Here is a 23,122-nt window from a genome sequence, read left to right on the forward strand (position 1 = left end):
TAAAGATTGCCAGCAGCATTATCTTAAAGGTGCTGGATGCCATATTGCTTATAGTATTACCAGCACAAATATATATTATTATAAGCCTCAAGGCATAGAACTCAAAGGATAAAGTGTATTTTCTGCTTCTCTCCTCTAACCCTCTTGCTTTTGCTGAGAAAACAGGACAATCGCTGTGCATGTTCACCTGGGATAGAGAAGCTGCATTACGCCAGCCTCCTGGGCCGCTTGGGAAGAGCTGAGGAACAGTCTCAAGTGATTAATCAAGCAATGGCTGAGCTAGCAACCATTCCCTACCTGCAGGACATCAGTCAGCAGGATGCCAAGCTGGTAAGTATTTATTTCTAATTCTTGTTTTGGCCTTTAGAGGCAGGGAGCCAGGCAGGGAAGGGTTGGGGCAGAGCACTGCGCTGCAATTTACTCTGGAAGTCATTTTTCCGATGTGCCAGACCTGAAGTAGTTTTAAAATCTGACTGCAGTGCCTTGTCAGAGGAGGTGCTAATCACCTGCAAGGATGACTTTTATAGAACCAGCATGACTCATCTGTAGGCATATTTTTAAAACCTCTTCTTTTTCCCCAAACCTCCCCAGACCAGTCTGGAAAAATGATTGCAATTATTCAGATCATGCTACTTTAAGGTATCTAACACCAGAAACCACCTGCAGCAAAACAGGCCAGATCAGTTTGAAGCTGTGGGGAGGAGAGAAAGAAAAGGTTTTCTTTCCTGGCTCCATCTACAACTTGCTCCATGTCTCCGAATAAACCCATCTTTCTTCTTTTGTTTTCCCTCTGTAAAATGAGGGCAGTGATGCTAGCAGGGCTGTTGCAAGACCAGAGTCATTAATAGCTTGATAGTATATTGAAAACCTGCAATCAGAAAGTACCGTATGGTTATTCTTCCACAAGGCTGTCGGATTTTCTGATGGGGGAGAGAGGGAGCTCACATACATGCAAAATTTAAGCATTTCCTTCCAGAACAACAACAAAAAAAGTCCCTCCACAGTCCCTGCATTTAAATGCAGCCCAATTTTGATGATCCAACTTCAGTTCACTAAAAACTCCTGGTTTTCCCAAAGCCAGTCCCTTGACATTTGTCTGCAGTCCTGCAAAGCTCCTACGCTCTGCAGAATTAAAGCTTCACAGCAGCTTGCTTTAGGGAAGAGGAGCAGCGGCCTGCAACCACAGGAGGTGGTTGCCAGACTTTGAAGTCTGGGCTGGAGATAAGGGGAAATGGCATTGCGAAGAAACTCTGTTATTATAAGACATTCTCCTTTTGATGCAAGTTTTCTAGTATTAAACTTCAGCAGGCCCACATTTCAAGGCTGACTAAAGGGTCTTGAGTTATTGGTACACATTTCAGTGATAGGTTTTCTCCAGGGTACAATATTTTGGGTACATCACACGTTAGGCACAGGCTATTACAGTGTTGCTTGTATCTTGTCATGTAGTAATCATAAGCCTGACTTCCCAGGAAAGCTTTTTGGAAAGGCTCTAGGCTACCCAAGACAAAGTTCTTCAGTTTCTTAGGGGTAGAACTCTGCAGAATGAGGGTCCATGCTGGGAGATTTAAGTGGCAGACTGTAAATCTGCCAACAAGACACATGCGCCTTGTTTACCAAGCTGAAGGTAAAAATCTCTTTTGAAAGAATAAAGGCAGAAAATCTCTACCAGCTCTCCTGTCCAGAGCATTAAAATGTATTAATTCAGCATTCGTTTATTCTTCTTTGTCCTGTCATCCTCCTATAAAATATGTCTTCAGCCTGTTTGTGCAAATGGAAGCTCAGATGCTTTGTAGCTAGAATATTTTAGTCAGCTTCAGGCACCATGGTGTTAAGGCACAAGACTAAAAGCAGGAACTTGCAGAGTGGCTTCACTGGGGAGTGATTGATGGGCTTTACCTTTCCTGGTGACACCAGCCTGCAGGACACAGGTTCTTTTTATGCCAGTAGGGGCCATTTCCCAACCGCATCAAGCTGCTTCAAGCACAGAACTCTGCTGCCCATCCTTGGGTCGGCACATGCAAACTGTGCAGTGAGTGAGTGAGTGAAAAAGCCTCATCTGCTCAGCCTGCCTGTCATCCTCCCCGTCTCTCTGGGGTCCAGGCAGGATGAAACACATGCAGGACTGGGCTGTACTGGTGTGATTCAGTGGCTCTCAGTGGATGCTACAGAGGCATCCTCACCATGTCCATGGGGTTAGAATCACAGCACCCATGCTGACTCCATGTGCTTCTCATTCTTCAGCAACATTTCTAAGAGATATCTAAATTTTTCCATGAAGAAAACTGAGCTGGCCAAATTCTAATCTCACTTGTACTAATAAAAATTTAAAGTAATTCCTCTCAGGTCATTCTGACTTTACATTAGTAAAACTGAGATAAGAGTTTATGACCAGGCAAGGCATTTCAATTGTGGGAGGTAGAAAACGCTAAAGATGCCAAATGTTTAATATCACATACAGTATAACTTGCATAAAGTTTAATACACATTGAATTTATAATAATGCAATTTGCACTGATACAGCAAGGATCCCAAAGGTATGTCAGTTACAAACTCTTCTCTGTAAATGTCTTCCTGTAACTAAATAGAGTCCTAATCTATGGCACAGAGAACCTCAGCTGAGGCCTTTTTAGATCAGTATTTATTCATAGACACTGGGAAAATAAAGATTTCATTTAGCTTGAACAATTGAATAGGTGGGGAAAAACACTGAAGAAAATCTCTCCAAGGTTTATGATTTCAGTGTTACCATATTTGTGCATCATAAATCAAGATGAAATCTTGTTAAAAAAGCAGAAATCTACTTCAATTTAAAAATCAAATGAAGACAAGATGTTTTTTCAAATGCAACATTTTTCCTTGGAGGGGATATTTTCCAAAAAAGATCAACTTTGGGAGAATGACTGTGGTTTGCCAACCGTCTGCTCTTGTAGGACGCACATTTTGTCTGCCAGCAGAGCTGGGGAAAAGCTTTGGGCGATACAAATTAAAACCTGAGCACACACTGGGCGATTTTCACTGGAGTGTATCAATACCAGTGAAAACTTTAATGGGAAAGGTTTATTCTTTTAACTTCAGCTTGGCTGGGCTGTCGGAGTGGTCCCTTGGGGTGGCAGATCAATGTTCTGGTCCCTGCTACAGCAGCTGCTGTTCACTCCATGATCAGCAATGGGGAAATCCTGCCCTTCCCCTGACCAGTTCCTGCTCCGCCTGGTTTGACGCAGGATCTGTGCTTTGCCCATTCTGCCCTTAATACCCTTAATCTCTGGGCTATGTCTATTCTGGATTCATAGAAGGAGATTATCCGTCATAAAAGTATTGCGACGGAAAATTTCTGACACGTTCTTGACTCTTTTTGCATTAAGCTCAGAGGCAGAAATTTGCAGTTTTGTTTTTCATGAATACTGATGCATGACTTGAAAAAATAAAAGTTTTTCATCAAATATTTGGACCACTAAGATTCAACCTAATGTCTGCACTAGCAGAGAGCAAGCAGGCTGGAACCAACCATAGCAAATTTATTTAGAGATTCAAAAGAAGATTCCTGCATCCTTTATCCAGTGTTGGGACACAGACAAATGATTTTAACTCCAAAAGCCCAAATGCAAAGATAAACTTGAAGAAATACAGATCTACTCCTTGAATCTCAGGGCACCATTTTAATATCTTGTGCAAATGAGCCTAAACACTGATGTTTTAAATTTCATCACCTTATGTACTCATATTAGACTGCTGCCCATCTAGGTACAGAAAGAGAAAATTTCTCTAAGAATGCTTATGCTTATACTGTCCAATCACTTGCAATGAGTAGCGAGTTTGGAAAGAGACACCAAAAACTATTGTTTGGGTGCACTTTAACTGACTAAACATTTGGGAATAGATGTAATAGACCACAGCAATATCACAGGTATTAAATATAAGTTTTTCCCAGTTTGTTACTAAACACTGGTGCTAATGGCTGCTGACAGGAGGAAACCTTGGATCTGACCTTTTTCTCTCTATTACTTGAATTAAGAGGAACGGAAGCATTTTCAGTTGTTTGGGAAGGGTGCAGGGTGAGCCAAAGCTCTGACTAACCTGGAAGGGTACTGGAGTGAGGCAATACTGCAACTAAGCTGAATTTTAGCCTTCCCTCTAGCACTAAGGATGGATTAGCAAGTATTTTCCTACAGCTTCTTTTTATATTTTACACCAGAAATTGTCAGCTTTGTTTTTATGCTCTGTTATGCTGAAAGATGGGGAGAAGGGAGGGTTTGCCAAAGAAAAAGGATAGTAAAAGCAGAGAAAATGAGCTAGATACTTGCAGCTACAGTAAAAGCATCTCAGCTTTAGTGTTGTCCTCTTGTGAGGTTTTACATGCTGCTTTAAATTATGATACTTTAGCCTTGGGAGAAAATACTAAGAAGTATTCATATACAAGACAGAATATCCCAGAGAACTAAAGAATAAAATACAGAGCCTTTATTCTTTACAACCCAAGTCTTCCTTTACTAAGTATAAACATTTACTGCATTAAAATGTACAGGCTTAAACACAGTTTTTCCAGAGGATTTTTTTTCCCATTGTTAAGTATTTTGTATCCACAATAATACTGTGTAATGGCTGAAGCAAAGATGAGGTAGCAGTGCTCATTGTGTGAAAGATGAGTAATAAAATCATCAGCCTACAAATGATTTTTTAATTAGGTTTTAATCTGTGTATTTAGAGAAGTTATTTTTGTGTGAATTCCACACTGATAATTTTTATCTTGGTGCCACAGCTGCAGTCGCTAATGGCAGATGCCATGGACACCCTTGAAGGAAGAAGTGATAAAGGACGTGTGTGGAATAAAATTCAGCAGGTAAAAACCTGCAGCAAAGGGCAGGAGAGTACATTGTTCCTTGGGGAGTAAATGTGCACCTGAGTCATATCTGTTCAAAAGGTAGAAAAGAAAGCAGGTACCATTTGAACCTGACTGTACACCTTGAGGTTGGTTAGTGCTCAGGCACTAGCCATAGGTATGTATTTATTATTTGCTTTAGCCTCTATGGTTGATCATTGCCCATGTTAATAGTCTGGTGTGGTTATCTAATGAGAGGGGAAAAAAAAACCAACCCAAACCCACATAACACACACACAAACACACCACAACTGAATAGCTTATTTTTGGCTGATATAATTATAATTCTTTTCCACCTTTGCATTTGGGGTACTGTAGTAATTGGGTGGTAGTGGGGAGTTGTTAGGGAATAAAATTCAGCCCAACAAATTAGGTCCCTTAGTGAAGCTCAAATGAGACTTTGGTGATGTGAGTTGTAAAAGACATGTAAATGCCTTTCTGGAGACTCTGCACAGCAACTGGTCAATTTAATTCTTAAGGGATTTGTGTGGGGTGTATGAAGACTTATGTTGGTTCTCTGCACAGATGAATCTGACCCGACATAATGAATAATAGGTCAGGCTGGGATGTAATCTTACATTTTTACAAAGTCTTTCAAACCAGAGCAAATCACAGCTCTGGGCATTCAAGACCATTAACATTCAGCCACTTTTAAAGACAAGGACAGCAACACCTCACCAGGAAGGGAAAACATTGCTAATGGTTCAAATCCTTGGTCTGAGAGCAAGTCTGTGTAGGTGTATTACCCTGGTTACCTGTCAGATCTATGGCTCTTAATAACATTTGCCAAGTACAGAATGTTTTCAGAAAGCAACGAAAACCTGAATGCCCCAAATTATAGACTGCCTGGGTTTCATATCTTTCAAATGCTCGTGAGGCAAAACAAAGGATAAATATTCATACTGGTTTTACACTACTCCAGAATAGTCTCTAAATCTCACACACCTGCCTACAGGTCATATAAGAATCTTTTGCAATACAAACACTACTTATGATATCAATTGTATATATTTATGCTATTACGTACGTATTTCATGTCATATATAAAAAATCATTGATAACAAGATGAATGCAAAGAGTCAATGATATGTTTACAAATAGCCTATTCCCAGTGCTTCTCTAACACTTATCCTTCCCATTTTTGGACATTAGACTTAAATATCAGAGACAATTTTTTTCCAAAAGTCAGGATTTTAATTCCCAGTTAAGTGTTTGAAGAACCAGCCTGAATTTTACAGCTCTGAACGACCACAATTCAGAGGCTGTTGAGAAAAGGTCACTGCTGAAAGTTAGACCAAGTACACAGACATCTCAATATTTATTAAAGGCTCATTAAGAGTCTGTTGGTGACACTGAAAAGATTCCCACATATTTCAATGGACACTGGCTAATATTTCATTGTAAATTCAGTAAAATAAAGAATTTTCTTTTGGTGTTTTCATATGTACATATGTATGTACATACTTTATATTTCTCTAAATACTCTTACTTTCAGCATAATCTTAATAGGAACCAAGCTAATATTTCAAAATGGACTGGTATCCCATGTTATGCCACATGACTCTGTGCATACTTCAATATTCACAAATAAAACTGAATCCATGAAAACCTGCTCTCTGACATTTTAAAATCTGAGGCTTCAAAATTTATTTGCATTCTAAACATAGTTTTGCACTTAATTTTTGAGAACTCAACTAACTATTTGATTTGAGATATCTTGTTCCAGGAGGGACTCACAGTTTGTTTCATAACACAAAAATATTTTCCTATATTATAATATATCAGAACAAAGAAATAAAAAGCATCATCAAATATTTCTTTTCTAGTTTTTTCCAAAATTGATTTCAGCATATTTGGCACATTCCTAGAGAGAGAAAATAAGAATAAGAATAAGAATAATATAAAATGAGACAGGAAAACACACTTGGTGGAAGTTTGGAGCTTTTTTTGTTTGTTTCTTTGGTTTTTGGTGGGGTTCAGTATTTCTCCTTTTGCTCACCTCGTGACGCTGATTGTAGAAGCCTAGTAAGAACCTTCATACAGATTTAGTTACAAGGTAGTTATTTGTATTTTTGCTATTGAATTAATTTACATATATTGGAAAGTGAAAAAGAATATAAAGGAGTTTATACAATCAGCTATAAATGCAAAACTCTGGGAAGCTGACAGCTATGCTACCACCAGTGAAGTCTGGCTTTTGCAATAGAAACAGCTGTTGCACCTAATGAAAGCACTCAAAATTTTTCTCTAATGCAGCAGAATTACATCAGTGCCTATCTTCCAAATGGCTAAAGGGTCTGTCAGAACTGCCATTACAAACTACTGTTTTCAGAGTTTTATATTCCGGAGTCAGCCGTAAAAAAATTCATTCAGTCTGAAATCTGACATAGAGGGGCACAAAGCCTGACACCCAAACACTTTTTCTTTTGTCACAGTAGAGAGTTTATCAAATTAGTTTGAAATTAATTTGAGCAAATTTGAATTTACAGGAGTGACAAAGTAGCAATATACATGTAACTTCAAGTGTTTTGGGTGCCGTGCTGCTCATCCAATTCACTGACAAATTTTTGGTTTTAAGCAAACTAATTTATCAAATGGGCTAATTATTTTTGGAAGCCTTAAATACAAAGAAATGAAAAATGACCTCATAATTAGCTGGAGAAAAGAGAACATCACTGCACAGAATATTCATTTCTCAGCATTACCAGACTACACATTCTCCAGCCACAAGGAGACCTGACCCAGGAGTGCCCACATTACTTTGTGAGATTAAGAAATATCCTCTTGCAGACTCTTTTACCCATGTACTAGATATCCCTGAAAAATGCCTCAGAGGCAGGAAAAATGAGCTGTGTCTGTCTCCCAAAATCCCTATTTGCCAGGATTTTACTGACACTTTCCCTTGCAGTTCTCTGGATAAAATGTGAGCTTTGTATTAGCATTTTGGGGAATCAGATGCCTGGGTCTAAGGTCTTGCAAGCAACTAACAGAGGAACTGAGTCCCACCCTGCCTCAGGAACATTTGCCTAAATAATTTTTTACCACCCCTTTTCTTTTTATGGTTGCTGGTCAGCTTGCTGGTGGCCACGCTGCTGCACTTAAAGAGGATTTAAGGCACCGTACTAGGGCTTACGAAATTTTTTTCATTACTGGCTCTGTCCAAATTGCGTCATACGTTGAGTCATGAAGGTATTTAAATATCACACCATCAGTGTTTCATGGGAGTGGACTAACTGGGAAGTCCTCCTAAAGTAGGAAACACTATGTGAAAGAGTATCAAACCCCCTCTTCAAAGAGGCTTCAGTCTTCATCAGTGAAGAGAGGTAGAAATATAATTTTGCTTAGGGATTTTGAAGTGTAAATTCACTTCTTAATTTCTTAATTCAAATTACTGTTTTAACAAGACTGACTTAGCCCAGCAGTTGGAGCAATGACCTTTGATGCACCAGGCTCAGCAGCAATGACCAGGAAACTTCCAAGAGAGATTGAGGGGAACTAACCTGATAGTTCAGCTTGGTCCCACAAGACTCAGTCCAGCAAATGGGAGCACCCCCAGGACAGCTAGGTCTGGCCATTATTGATGAGTTTCTTTGCTGACAGAGTTACATCTGAAGTGACATCTGACATGAACATGAATGCCAGGACTAGCGGTAAAGCTTGGTCCTGAGTAACTCAAGGAACCATGTCTCTGCGTGGCCACTGTAGGACTCTATAGCAGCTACACACAGGCAGAGGGGTCTGGTGTATCTCTGATACATAAAACAGCAGGAAAGCTCCTCCTTTCCTCTACAGAGCCTTTGTTTCTCTGCAGTCTTGTGAGAAAAAATAAAGAAATAAAAAGAGATTACTTTCCTATCTCATAAGAATAAATTCATTAATAAAGCCTGACAATATTGTTGCAGTGAGAGGCATTTCATTAAATAAATAGATACTTTACAGCCTATCAACCAGAAACTTTTGACATCCAAAAAGAGGAGAGCCAAATAAGTGCAAGTGCCAGCATGGCTCTGCTTCCCCTGAGAAGATAATAATGTAGTTCTACTTCTCCATTTAGCCCCTAGGCTTTCATAGCAGTTTCATAGGATCATCTTAACATCATTTGAACAGCCAAAGGAGAGACAGGAGTTGGCAAATAAACACTTGCCTACACTTCCACATGTGAGACACTTCATAAAACCTTCACATGAGTTTACCTCAAGGGCATCACATACTTTGCAATTTAGATAAGTTATTATGCCCATCATTTGCTGAGCTCAGTGGAATGCCTGTTTCATAAATCTGAAAGCAGAGCAAACATGGATGAGTGAATAAAAGAACAAATGTAACTTACATAAGGATAAGTATATAACAAAAGCTGCACTAATATATGTGAATATGAAATGAAGTAAAATTAGCCTAACATATTATATAATTTTTTAGCCAGGCACACAGATTTTTCTGTAGTTGACCTCTGCTTACTAAATCTCTGCTCTCTGCAACAGCAGGGCAACACTATCTGATGGACTGTGCTCTTCCACTGACATTATCTCTTAATTGAAAATCAAGCCATGGAAAAAGGCCATAAACTTGCTGGGCTTTCGGTCAGCCAGAGGACCAAGAAGGGAGATTCATAGTATGTTGATGGAAAGTGGACATGTTGCTGAATAGCATTGTGCTGGCTAGTACGACAGTTATGTGATGTATATGACTTTGTAACATAAAGTCATCCTAGCCCATGCCACAGACATCAGGAACCACGCTTGTTCTCAGAGCATGCAGGCTTCTAAAGGTGTTGCATTTTAGTGCACTCTCTTGAGTCAGCTTGGCTGCTTCTGAACTAACAGAAAGAAACTGGTTCCTCATCTGTTTTGAGCTCTGGACCGTGATGCAGCCAGGTGTTTTGCGAACACATGTACCAGTTGTGAAAAGGGAGGGGGAAAGCAGATGGGAAAGGATAGGAAAGCACATTTTCTGGAAAAAGAGTGGAAGCCTAATATGCAACATCCGATGTGTGATGAATTCAGAAAAGTGCAAAAGGAAAATTGTAGTGGCACCAATTCAGGTACAGTGAGAGAGAAGGAAATGAAGAGCAGAGCAACCAGTTAGAAGTGCAAAAATTTTTGTAAGAGTTGACCAAAGATTAGCTTCACAAATAAGGTTAGAGAAAACATAGTAAGACATTAACTCAGAGTCAGCAATAGCCTTGAGAGGGACAAGAAGAAACTATGGCAGGTTTCCAGTCCATCACCGGGCGCAGTTTTCAGACCAGGCAGAGGAAGCTGGGAGAGTGCAAGAGCAGAGAACGAGATCTGCCCCATTGAATGTGAGGTGATACGAAAGAAATGTAAGCAAGCAGAAAGTCCCATTAATAAATTCAGCCCCACTCCAAGGCAAACAGAAGAGTGACAGCATTCACAGAGCTCTTTGTCTAAGAGAGAGGTGACAATGGGATTTCAGAAATTAATAATACTACTTGTCCTTGAAATAATTTCCTGCCCTTATGAGTCTCTGTTTTTTGTCTCTGGGACACCAGAGAAGAAAAGATGTGCCAGTGAAATGCCTACGTGGCCCTGAGCTACACTGGAAGAAGCAGTTTCCCACCCTCCAGACACCAATACCTAATATAAAGCTGAACTATTTAGTGACCACACACTAACCAGCTGTACCTCCTGAGCACAGCTAGGTCAGCAACGCAATATAAAAACAGCAGCTGTAACTACTAAGAAACAGTGGGCTTTAAAGTGTACAAAGTTTTATTCCAATTTGAAGCAGACACAGGAAGTTTCAAGTTTGCTGTTCCACACCAGAGGGAAGTTTCTATACATAAAAGCATGGGGTTTTTTCCAGCTAAATTAGTTTGTCTAACAACTGATATCATCTATACCGATAATTTTTAGACCATCACAGCTACAACAAAGCACTCCTAATGCTATTGGGAAGGAGTGTGTTTTTATGAGAAAGGTTTTGTTCTGTTCCACCAAGTGGAAGTCTAATATGCAACACCTGATGTGTAATGAATTCAGAAAAGTCACTGGAATAATTTTAAGTAGCAGCAAATCTAGCAACTGAGCAGTAAATGTCCTAAACATTGGAATAATGTAGCTGGTTGTAGCTGCCTGGCAGTTAAATCACAGGCAATTCTGGGCATTGACAATCCCCATGTAAGGATTTAGATAAACATTTCCGCAGCCCTTGCTAATCATGCTGTCAGTTATAAACGAGCCGTCTGCTTACCTGCTGCCCTCTACCAGAGAAGGTCTCCAGCCCTATAAACACTTGCTACCAGGTATTGTTGCTGCTGTGAAAAACAGCATGAGTCAACGAGACTGCTCATAGAAAACACTGCACTGGACAGTGCTTTCAGGAGAGCTTATAAAGAACAAAAGGACCGTCTGAGTTGTAAGGTAGTTAATAAGTGTAATTCATTACCAACATCAACGTTATTTTTATTCAGCTCCTCATCAACAAACACCCATCCATCTGCTTCTAGCACTGGAGCTTTGCTAGTGTGCTAAGAACCTGCTGGCAAACACTGTTTTCAAGTGTTTTGCTGAACTCATTCCTTTACCATAGAAATGTGGCACAGAGCTGTCTGTCAGATTTCTTTCTTTAAAGAATGGCAGTGGGTAAAAACGAGGCATGTGAAAATATAGAAATGGAGAATGAGGGACAACATATTTATCTTTGACATCGGCATCTGAAATGATGAACATTTCTAAAAGCAAGTCCAAGGCAAGAATTGCTGGGTCAGCTGGGTTATATCACCAAATGAATGTAAGGAAGTTACTTTGGCCAGCCTATGGCAGTGAGGATCATGTACTACTGTGAAAACCCACTGCCTTCCAAAAGCGACCATAGCAGCTCAGATAAGCTTCACTTAACATACAAAGAGTAAAAATCAGGATTTTTTTCCAGATACCAAGCAACCATTGTTCTAACTGACCTTAATGGAAGGTTCATATGGGGGTACAAAAGCACCTGTTTCTTATTTGACAGTGACTCCTCCGATTTGTATTGAGATTTAAAAAGTTTGGATATTTAGGCATTACAGACAATACATATGCATGCATCCATGCAAGACATACTTTTACGTTTACAGAGTCTGCTTGCTGCTTATCCATCTACATCTTTTTTCTAAACAAAGGTATTTTCCTACAGGAGTTTGTCCTTGTGGGATCCTGACTCCTCATTTCATTCTAAACTCTTTATCAAGTACTACAGCAGATATTTTCTGTCCAAATTCATGCCAGTCTTTTAGAAGATGTGTTCTTTCAAGTTAGCTTGTGACCAGAATAGGTCCTGCATTCTTGGATAAGCCACGAAGCTTCCTTTGGACAGTCAGTAAGCCCTCAAACATGGACATCTGTTCCTTGGAGCAACCTCCTTGCAGCAAAGGTTGACAAATTTCATGACATCTGTGGCCCATCAGGACTTCAACAAAACCACGCTGAATGATGGATAGTATTGCACTGTTCCCTCATTGTAGCTGGTACATGTCATATAATTAGGAACCATATGTGGAATGTCTTATCCCAATGTGTGCATAGGAAGGGCAAAGAATATACTTGCTTTGTGGTATTTCAGGGCAAAACCAGAGCCATCCAGGCATGTTCAGAAGTGACTGCTGAGGCATTAGCAGAAATGCAGTAGGTTTTTCAGAAAAGGAGATGTGAACTTCCCATAAACCCCTTCTTTGGTCTAGATGACCTCCAGAGGTCCCTTACACTGAAATCTTTGGATGATTGTAATTCAGCAGCAGCCAGCAAGTGCTGCTTACACATCCCTCCACACCGTGAGTGAATCAATCAGGATGGCATCCAGGGAACAGGGCAGAACACTCACAGTGGCAACTCTCTCCCCTTTATCCATCACTGGACAACATGTACAAAAGGGCAGGATTAGAAATATTTCTATATGCTCCAAACAAGGCCTGTATTGTTCCTTATATTTGTGTGGATCTATAATGTAATTTTCAAAAGCTCCTGTAGGTCCCAATCAAATCCTAAACCAAATGGAAAGCACATATTGCCTCACCTGATTAGACCTTCTCAATTCATCCCGCTAGCTAAGCCGACTGCAAAGAGCTCTGTGTTTTCATTGCAGACATAAACTGCATTAGATAAGTGTACCAAAAACATAAGTGCTTACAGATTCTGCCCAGCCTTACAGAATGATGTAAAACCATTTCAGTTAAGAAGGAGCTGATCACCTCAGTATTTGCATGGACCACAGATCATTTTCTTCTCTCAGCAAACTCAAAACTGGAATTCAGAGCAGACTAATTACCTTATAGTCCATCCGGCTACTTCTGGTACACTAATTATGCTTTTCACCTCCTCGCTCTGTGACAGAATAAAAACACCTTGATGTGTGTCACTGGGGAAAGGCAGACACAACCTCACCCATTCACCTGATTTTCCTTAAGAATAGAATAACAGAAATATTTCTGAGACACGGCTTGTCAGTGCCGCAGCTCCCTGCTGCTGTCTTAGCAGCACAGCAAAGCCTGTGTCATCAAGGCCAGCAGCAGGCACCCACAGAGGTTTTGTCCTTCCCATTCATTCCTCTGGCTTAAAAAATAGCATAATTCCCTTCAGGTGGTCAAATAAGTTTGCTTTTCATGCCCCATTTCTCATCTTCATTTGGCCACCAGCCTACACATTTCTCTATCCTACATTAATGCCCCTAAGCATTAGGCATGTAGACCCAGCATCAGCCCATTGCTTTGATTCCCCAGGTACCTCCACGGACTCATGGGTATAAAACTAAAGGTGGACAGTTGTCTTGCAGAAGCCCAGGTGTTTCCTCAGTGTTAATTCCTTTGATTTTTGTTTTGCCCCTCCCCAAATCAACAATTTCCACCACTGATATCTTTCACGACATATTATCAATGCAGGAATTTGAAGCAAAAAGTAGAATTTTGGAGCAATGTAAAACAAATGCAATATTAACACCAAGAGCACAAAAACTCTACTGAGGATCTGGCTTATTTTCAAATTTCTGTCCACAGGCATCTACGCTTCTCTGCTTAGACTGATCCCAAAGCACCTATAGGTACCACACAGATGTGCTGTGGATTAAGCATGCAATTTGCTTTAAAAGCATCTTTTGTTTCTATTTCTTCCCTCTTTCCCTTTGACCTTCATCCTGTCCAGTCCCTTTTTTCTTCCTCCCTCCAGCTGATCACAGAGGCCAGATTAAAGACAGAGAAAAATCCAGTGAAAGAAATAGGGTCAGGAGCAGCCTGAATTCAGGAGCTAACAAGGAAAAAATGGGAGGAACTTGAATGGAGGGGCAGTTGTGCACCAAGGAGACTTTATCTATGCCAGGGCTAGAGACATTAATCCAAAGTAGAAATCCCACCACTGCACTGCTGGGAGTAACTGGGGTGGCAAATACTCAGGATATCTTGAAAGTAAGATGTCAGAGCAGCAGAGGATTAAAAATAGTTTGGAGTAAAATTTGTCTTCATAAGATCTCCAGTCACCAAGCACTTGAGAAAAATATCATAAAGACTCTGTATATCTGGGTAGATGGGAGAAGTGGTTTTGTATGTTCAGGAGAATATTAAAGGGACTTTTCTCCTAGGATGTCAAGTGGCATGTTCAGCTACTGGGAGCTGAGCACAGCCCCTGCAGATGGGACGCGATGCTGCTGACCAGTTCCCAAGCACAGACTGTGGCACACATGGACACCGTGTGGGTCAGGGGATTTGAGGTGGAGAAACAGAATCCAAACACAAATAGTGCAAAGGACCGATCCAACAATGTTGATCTCTGTGCGGGTTAGGATCAGACCCAAAATGAGCCTCGTGTCAATCCCAGGCAGCACCAATAAGGAACACTCCATGGTGAACCAAGTCTTGCAGAGCTCTTCACTCGGGCTCCAGAGCTGCTTTAGCCTATACAGTAGCTGCAGGGTTCAGCTACGTAACCCTGGGGTTTGGTCTCAGCATCAGTCTGCAGCCGGTTATTGCTCTGAGAATAAGTTACAAGTCTTTTGCAAAACCCATTTTCCTACAGCAGCTGTGACTCTGTAACTCTAACACTAATCATGTTTGGGCTGGTTACAAACTATGTCCTTCTACTTACTCCCATCCAGATAGATTACTACTTAAATAGTTTATTGGGAGGGGAAAGATAAAGAAAAACCAAAAACAGTGAATCTATTGATTTAAAAAAATTTGCATTTCCCAATGAGAGCCCCAAAGGAAGCTCACCACAGTCAGACAACAGAAAAGTAGGGACAGGCAGGTTTTAAATCAAGGTAAAGAGGCAGAATATAATGCTTCCAATTTACTTCCTTAAAATGAAATGTGCAAGCTAAAACACCATGAATAAGCACTACTGAACACTGCAGCCACCAAAAAGAGATTTTTAAGCCATTCCCCCCCTCCTTTATCTTGTCAAGAGACTGTATTTTCATTGTGTTCGTATGGTAATTTAAATCATGCTAGGGCTCAGAGCATACAGTGTAATTGTAAGTCGGCGAGGGTTTGAATACCATCACTGCTGTGCAAATAACATCATCAGCTCATCAGCTGTGTCAGTAACATTGCAATTATGTAAGAAACTATTATTTCCACCCCTGATATGCCATATTAGAACTTATTTTGGGGGCTGGAGCTGACAGGTATTCTATAAATATGAAAAGCACACAACAGCAGCTGAGCTGTGGTTCAAGGCAAGAACATCATTCCACTGGGGCTTTCTGGTGGCATCACCAGATATGCAGGCACTGCTGGATGGTCCTAAAGGAGCAGCTGTAAATACTGTTGCTTCCCTGGTACTCGCTTGACCCTCACCCCATAACTGCCCACCTGTCTGAGGCCTGTTTCTCTTCCCTTTCCACCCTTCGTGCTCCCCAAACACAAGCACTACCCCCAAAATATAAAGGATTACTTTTAACTACAGAAGGAAGTTATGCAGACAATTTAGTTTGGTCTGTTGCAGAAGACTGTTGGGGGATTTGGTGTTTGTTTCTAATATTGTTAAACTCCTGGAGTGGAGCTGGGCACTAAGTGATTAGTTTTTCCTCAGACTTTCCATGTGCTTTTGGCCAGATCAATGATTTCTTAAGCTTTTATTTCTGCTTCTTAAAAATGAGGCTAGAATAACGATTTCTTTCACTAATCCCCCGTGTATTTATATGGTGAGCACGTCACAGCAGAGGCAGCCCATGACGGTGCTTGCAGAGAGCCCAACCTCACTCCTGGTGTGACAGATCTCTGGGCAGCACAAAAGCAAAAGCCCACAAGCAAGTGCCAGCCCAGCAAGGTGCACCAGCACGGTAGAAAACTCTTTTGCATGGCATCATGCACCGTGCTACACAAAGCCGATCAGCTGAAAATGTCACTCCTGCAAGTTTGGGGAGGAGGAGGAGGCAGCGCTCCTCTCTCAAACCACTCCTGGTGCCCTCGGCACCCCAGGGAGGCAGAAGTGATTATCTGTAAACTTTCCTGCTTGTCTCCTTGTCTCTGTCACACATGTGCATCTTTTGCCAGCACAAACTGTGGCCAGAGCATGTGGCACAGCTTCAAGTTCAGGGCTGAGGAGCACTTGAGTAACAGCTCAATACATGAATAAATGCAATAGGAAGCCACGCTCAGATTAATTCAGTCAGATGTTCTGTGTTGTGCCCAAAGAAGCAACGCTCCACTGAATGCATGTCAGGATGATAGATTAGGACTTTTTTTTTTTTTAATTTCAGCTTAAGATGCAATTGGAAGACTGACTTTGTAGATCCTTACATTATATAGGGTTTAAGTCTTGAGTATAATTCAGTGTGAAGGGAGATGATTCGCATCTTCACCTTACAGAAACGCTGCATATTGCAACAGATGACAAAGGGTATGAATAAAGATAAGGTATGGGGAGAGACAGCCAAAAAATTAGGAATGCCTGGTATTTACAGAATACCTGTACACAGTACTATTAATCTATATTTTAGGGTTGTTTTGAAATCACCTCTGCAAAGACGACGTGTCTATCTGAATGTACTCTTTAATAGAAGAATTAAGTTTTTATTCTGGGGGGACACTGAGGTCATCTATTCTTTTTTACAGTATTCTCTGGTGCATCATATTCATTGGAAAACATATTTATTCAGAACTTCATTTTGATTTAATAGAAAAATGCTTCTTGCCACAGCAATGTGAAATACTCATTTTTCTCCATGTGTTGATTTTTGGCATATAAATGCCAGAAGCCTATGTTCTCTTTCCTTATCAAGAAAAACTTGCCTGAGATTAATTTCCTCATCATCCCTTCCTTTTAAAGTGGCTGTTTTTCAATGCCATTTAAAGACAGAGTTGTGATAAATTCCTGTTTTCAATGTACAGATTTCAATGAAAGAGTCTATTCCACAGCAGTAATTGAATCCAAATGGATAGGGAAAAAAAAAAGAAATATGAAATCAGGTACTGCTGCTCCAGTCAGTTCTATGAGAGGTGCCTTCATGTAGTTTTCTTTCTAATGACAATTAGTTTTGAAACAAATTAATTGCAAAAGTTTCTAAAGTTTTTATAGAGGGGAAGGGACATGCTTCTGACACTACTTCTTTATAATTGCAGATTGGACTAATTGAAGATTACTTATACCAAGTTGAAGACAATTACTTAAAGAACAAAAGGCTGAGAATAGCTAGGACACAAAGAATGAGAATGAAGAGGATTCAAGATGCACAGCAACGTTAGAGCCTAGGAAATACAAAACTGTCCCTTACCAGCCATGGCCACACAGCAAACAAGAAAATTAACACTGTAGATATTTGATAGATAGGTCAAAAAAAGCCACCTTTCCATTTAATGAGCTTTCCCCTCACTGTGAGATATCTCCAGCAAGACACTCCTGCACTTCATTAGTCTTTACTGGTTGGAATAAATGTACATGAAAGGTTTACTTTAAATTGTCTTGTTTGATTAAACAGTAACAGCCACAAAGGAGTCTGTATTTTGTGCTCTGAGAATATTCTGCATCCAAACTCTACAAACCCCTCCTGATTGGGTTATTGCCGAGAAACACTGAAAACAGCGATCCCTCCATCCTCAGCTAAGAGGAATTCAGCCTCACATTCCCTTTTTTCCAGGTTAATGCCTTACACTACAGATATTGGTACAATCTGTAAGTGCAAAATGGCATCCTGCACCTTAGTGCTGCAGCAATTGCAAGTGCAAGAATCACAAAACCGTGAAAAGAGAAAAATTTAAAAGGAGCCCAGGAGTTGCCCCATGCATAAGAATGTCCTTCGCTCTCATCTGTGCCCCAAGGATGATTTTCTCCATATTAGATTTTTGTTTGTTTTGTTTTGCTTTTTAAATGCACAAACAGCCCTGGGAAGAGGATAACTGCACCAGCTTTCCCCAGAGCAAATCCCTAGGTTAAGGACCAGCAACACATCTTGCACCACCACGGCAGCCGTCTGTCATGTGGGCACACACCTTCCATCGCGCTGGTCTTCAAGGAAGCTCAGGTTCCTAAATCCCCCAAGATCCGTCATCAGGGAGCAAAGCAACGAACCCACTTTTCAAGAGAGATCACTTTATCAGATGAAGTTTGACAGGTATCACCAGCTGATGTGCACAGTCTCCTCTACAGCGGGCATCTCCTTTTCGTTCACTGTGCTTACTTTGTAAGAAAATAACCTCATGTTATAGAAACAGCATTGAGTTCACTACATTTTCTCATTCAAGGGTGACTTCAAAACAAAAAGATAGAAAGAAATGAAAAATTCCCCACGTCACCCTGCCCACCCCTAAGATTTAATTAAAAAACCCAGGACGTCAAAGGTATTTAGCCACTTGATCCCCATTATCTATTTATCACAGATAGGAGTCTAAACCCTACAGATTTTTAGCTGCTAGAGACCATCTTCCTAGGCTCTTATAAAAGATTTTTGAAAACCAAGAAAGAGCTGGCAAAGCTTTGGCAGTCCTTTGTTCAGAATAAGTATAAAGAAATCTTTTTGAGAAAATCTGAGCTAGCTTGAGCTCTTTAAACATGCAGTACAGAGAAATGAAGAATTATTGCCCTTCAGAGATGGCATTATTTTGCTATGGAGTTGGTTTTGTCAGATGAAGTTTTATGACACATAGTGGCAATCATCCATCTTTGATGAGCAGACACACATTAAATCAGAAAGACTGCTCCCCACGGATCGTCAAGTCACAGTCAACACACTGTTTGTTAAATCATGAGGATCTTAAGCAAATACTCTTAATTTTATGCAAGCTGGCTAACTATGCTGCAATATGTCATGCAGAATCAAGTATTTTTACCTTGAAGGATGAAAAAGTATAAAGTGCATGGACAATAAGTGATATTTGGGAACAAAAAAGCAACATTGCCAGAGAAAAACAGTTGCCTCTGTGACATGAACAAGTTGATCTGAGCACACTGAGAAGGATGTACCAGTCTCATTGTGGAGCTCTGCGAGAGACCCAAATCCAAGACAAGATGTGACACTTCACTTTTCAGATACCAGGTAGGGCGGAAAACCTGTCTTACACTGCAGATCAATACATCACTGAGAGAGAGGGAGAGGCCACAGCCCGAATCCATCTGTAAGGTGTCAGGAACATGGAGACCAGCACCTGGCTGCTGTGCCCTTCACCTCCAGCCAGCCACAGACTAGAGCCATCGTCCAGAGGTGAAGTCTGCTGTGAAACAACATGAAGCAAACACGACAGGAACCTCTATAGAGAAGGGTGTTGCTGTTTTCTAAAAATACCCATCTGTAATGCACAGATTCCCAGGCCCAAATCTGCATGGTATTGTGTTCAGGGCTCGCCAAGAGTCAACTTTACTCCATGAATACAACTACATTTCAGCTGCACAACAGGGAAGAAGTGTGAGGGGCGAGAGGGATTTCTGATGTTGGCTGCAAGCAGTATAGTTTCTAAAGCATGAGATTCACTAGGATTACCTACACAAAACAAACAAACAAAAAAAACCCCACACAACCACCACCAAACATAACAATAATAACAATAAACTTGTCTTTTGAAGAAATTGCAGACTGTTATAATGAGTCTCTGGCCTCTTACTGGCAATTTCTATAGGGTGACGACACATACGATGGCCCCTCTCACTCATGAAATATTATTAGAAGTTGAACTTCATTCTCTCTCTCTCTCTTTGTTTTTATTTTTTTATGAACAACATGTTAAAACCAGCCTAGCCTGTGGTTGCTGTGGCTATTTTAGTCCTGTACACAAGGACACATTTGAGACCCTCCCTGAGAGTTCCACTTTCAGGTCACTTTTCTGTCAAGGACTGGTTTCCAAATGAATGATGGGGTTTTGTTTCCCTCTATCACAGATTTTTTTGGTCACAAAAAGATTAATCTGTTGACAGCTAGGTTCAGTGGCCCCAGGCAACTGATGTCAGCTGAAACCACTCAATGAAAAGCAAAGAACACTATACCAATTTAAAGAAAGGGGAAAAAAAAATAAAGGTATAAATATCCTCTCCCCTAAGACTGCTTTGTAACTCTTGTGCTCGCCGTTGCAATTCTTGCTTCCTTGTAAATGCCAGAACTTCTGTACTAAACCCTGGGAGGGACAACGAGCACCAGCAGAGTCGGCTCCTTCAGGTGTGAGGTGTATGTTTACTGTTGAGTTACAACACTAATTACAACTTGGAGAAGGTACATCAGTGGTTGGCCTTAAAAAACATTTTTGACTTTGACTATTTTTTAAGTCTCTTCTGTCAAAGGGGTAGGGTAAAAACACTTGAAAAATGTAAGGTTGTGGTTCAAAATGGTGGAGAGTGGGTCTATAGCTGAAGTATTAAATTAAACACACCACCAGAGGAAGAAGATGGGAGTCACTCGTGACATTCGGTGTTAGGGACTAAATGAGGAGATGCACTAATGGCATCCACTTCTAGGGATTAACAACCTGCTGATGTTAATATCCCTCTGTAGTTAATGAGAGGGACAGTGCTCAGAAAATAATTTGGAGCACCTCAGTCACGCTCTGCCAGAATCTCCCTCCACTGTTTCACATCAAAGGAAAAGGAGAAAATAGCTACATCAAGTTTGCCTTCAAATTTAACTATTAGAGATTGCAAACTCCTGAGGACAAGTCTTACTGTCCGCTCTAGGTAGACTCTTAGGAATTAGCATATTAATACTTTTAAACGAAACACCACTTAAAAAGAAGTCTCGTATTAGGAAATCTATAAACTAATAATGAGTTTATCAATACAGAAGACATAGGAGGGATATTAGGCCCCACACAGTACTTCAAAAATAAAGTCCATAGCTAAAGTCGGAAGAATCTATAAACACGCACACTGTATTATACTTACAGCCCAGCTGAGGAGTTGTACAAATGTAGCCTGCTGCTTATTTAGTGGCTAGATGTGATCACACATCTTTAATCTCAAACCCAGAACAACAGCAGGCCACAGTTTTACATTTTTCCATTTGAACTGCAATCATTGTCACAAGAGCCAATTTCACATTGGGCTGTTTCTGGTTCTTGTTGCAATTCATCACAAGAAGACATGAGATCTAAGATACCTCGGCAAGGCATAGCCCATGAATAATACAGAGCTTTACTTTGACCTTTTCAGTTTGCTTTGTATTGTGACTGGCCAGCCATTCCTGTCCTCCCCTGTTAACCACCCCATTAACCTGGGAGGAGAAGGTGGAACGGACAGACAATTAGTCACTAGAATGCTAAAATGGTTAACATAGTCCTGGCTTTCTTAGGCTTTAATGGGTGTTAAGATTCTGAAATCTCTTTCCTCTTTCAAAATGTGCAGGGGAAAAAAAAATAAGAAATCACACGAGATGAACTTTGTTCTCATTTCAGATTATAATCATGTAGTTCCTTTCAGATGTCACACTTGGATGATTCTAGCTTATGCGTGAATAAACTGAGAAGAATGTTTATTTTTACTGCTCTCAATATGGAGAATATTCAATTAGAGCGGTGAACTTTTTCTTTGAAGCTGGTCATTCTTGAGTAAAGGAAAATTGGAGAAAGTAAAGGCAAAAAAGCTCCATACGGCAGTCTCCTTTTAAAAGGTCATGCTTGCTACACTAACTACACGAGCTGAATCATTGCAGTCATTTCCTAGTCAAAGAGAGGAAACGGTGGAATTCTCCCATCCTGTGGGCTGTCAGCTGCAGAAAGCTTTATCCTGGTACTCACCAAGACTGCAGGGCAGGAGGATCTCATGTCTCAGGCACATGTAGAAAACAAGGCACAGTAAGTCTTGGTGGAGTTTCAGAAGTGCCTGGTGAAAGCAGCTGCTCCCTTTCTCGGTGTTTTCATACGTCTTCGCAATTTTTTTGAAAGATCACACCGTCATGAATGACACAAAGTGAATTAGACAAGTATCAGAAAATGCTTTCTCAAGTCTTGTAGTCAAAAGACCTAATTTCAAGACTTCTCATGAGCTTCTTTTGCTTGTAAAGGTTTTCTAAACATCACTCCGGTGGTTCAGTTACAAAGATCTGGGACAGTTTATCTCTCAGATGCTGCCATATTCTTGTCCTTACACAAATATGTTACTCTGAGTTGCTATTAATAGCAGTGATATGAAATACTTCAGATGGAAGAAGTGGGGACAAAGAGAAAGGGACCTTTCTGCCACCCATCAGAACACCAAGTTTTACGTTTATCATGGGTATTATCCACAAAAACACAGAGTCTTTTTTATTATCTCACAGTAATAGTATAATCTCTATTTTGCTAAGGTGAACAGTGATGTTCAGACAGGAAGAATTAATAACAAAGAAAAGATAAAGCTTTAAATTATCAAGATGACTTTCACAATTTCTCTCTGTAATACATTTTAAGTCCAGAAGGAACCATTGAGATCACCTGTACACCAAGGACTTTTACACTGTGCTTTTTGATATGCGGGATCTCAAGTAACCTCCCATTTCTTTTGACCCTTGCTCTTGAGCATTACCTTTGATGGATTTTTACAAACTCTGTATAGAAATATTCACATACTTAGGGGCACCCTCACAAACGGAGAGATTAGAGAGCACAATTTCCTTTCACAGGTACAGTTCTTTTTAGGATAAAAGCTTTATTGTGTTTTTGTAACAATTTCACTGACTGAAATCAGCACAAAGAAAAGTTTATCACGCTGCAGTATCTTCAATGTGTTGATTTGAAAAGATCTGTAGCAGTTTTAATGAGCCATTATTTTTGATTAAAGTCTGGAATAAGACTGAGTATTTCTGGGCATTTAGTGAGAAAACTTATAGAAGAGTTATACCATTTACCACAAATCTACCCAC

General features: G+C 40.4%; 1 protein-coding gene across 1 annotated transcript in view; it reads left to right on the top strand.

The window, feature by feature from the left end:
• The window catches only part of SPATA16 (spermatogenesis associated 16), a gene marked incomplete at both ends in the record, with an annotated part of 95,229 nt that extends 77,677 nt beyond the window's left edge, over positions 1-17,552 (top strand). Inside the window, 3 exons of the mRNA XM_080349727.1 lie at positions 166-330; positions 4,760-4,840; positions 17,430-17,552. Of these exons, the coding sequence (XP_080205853.1) occupies positions 166-330; positions 4,760-4,840; positions 17,430-17,552 (369 nt within the window). The remainder of the gene's footprint in view (positions 1-165; positions 331-4,759; positions 4,841-17,429) is intronic.
• Between the last annotated feature and the right edge of the window lie 5,570 nt (positions 17,553-23,122).

The sequence above is a fragment of the Nesoenas mayeri genome, assembly GCF_963082525.1.
Source record: "Nesoenas mayeri genome assembly, chromosome: 9".
NCBI classification, from domain to species: Eukaryota; Metazoa; Chordata; class Aves; order Columbiformes; family Columbidae; genus Nesoenas; species Nesoenas mayeri.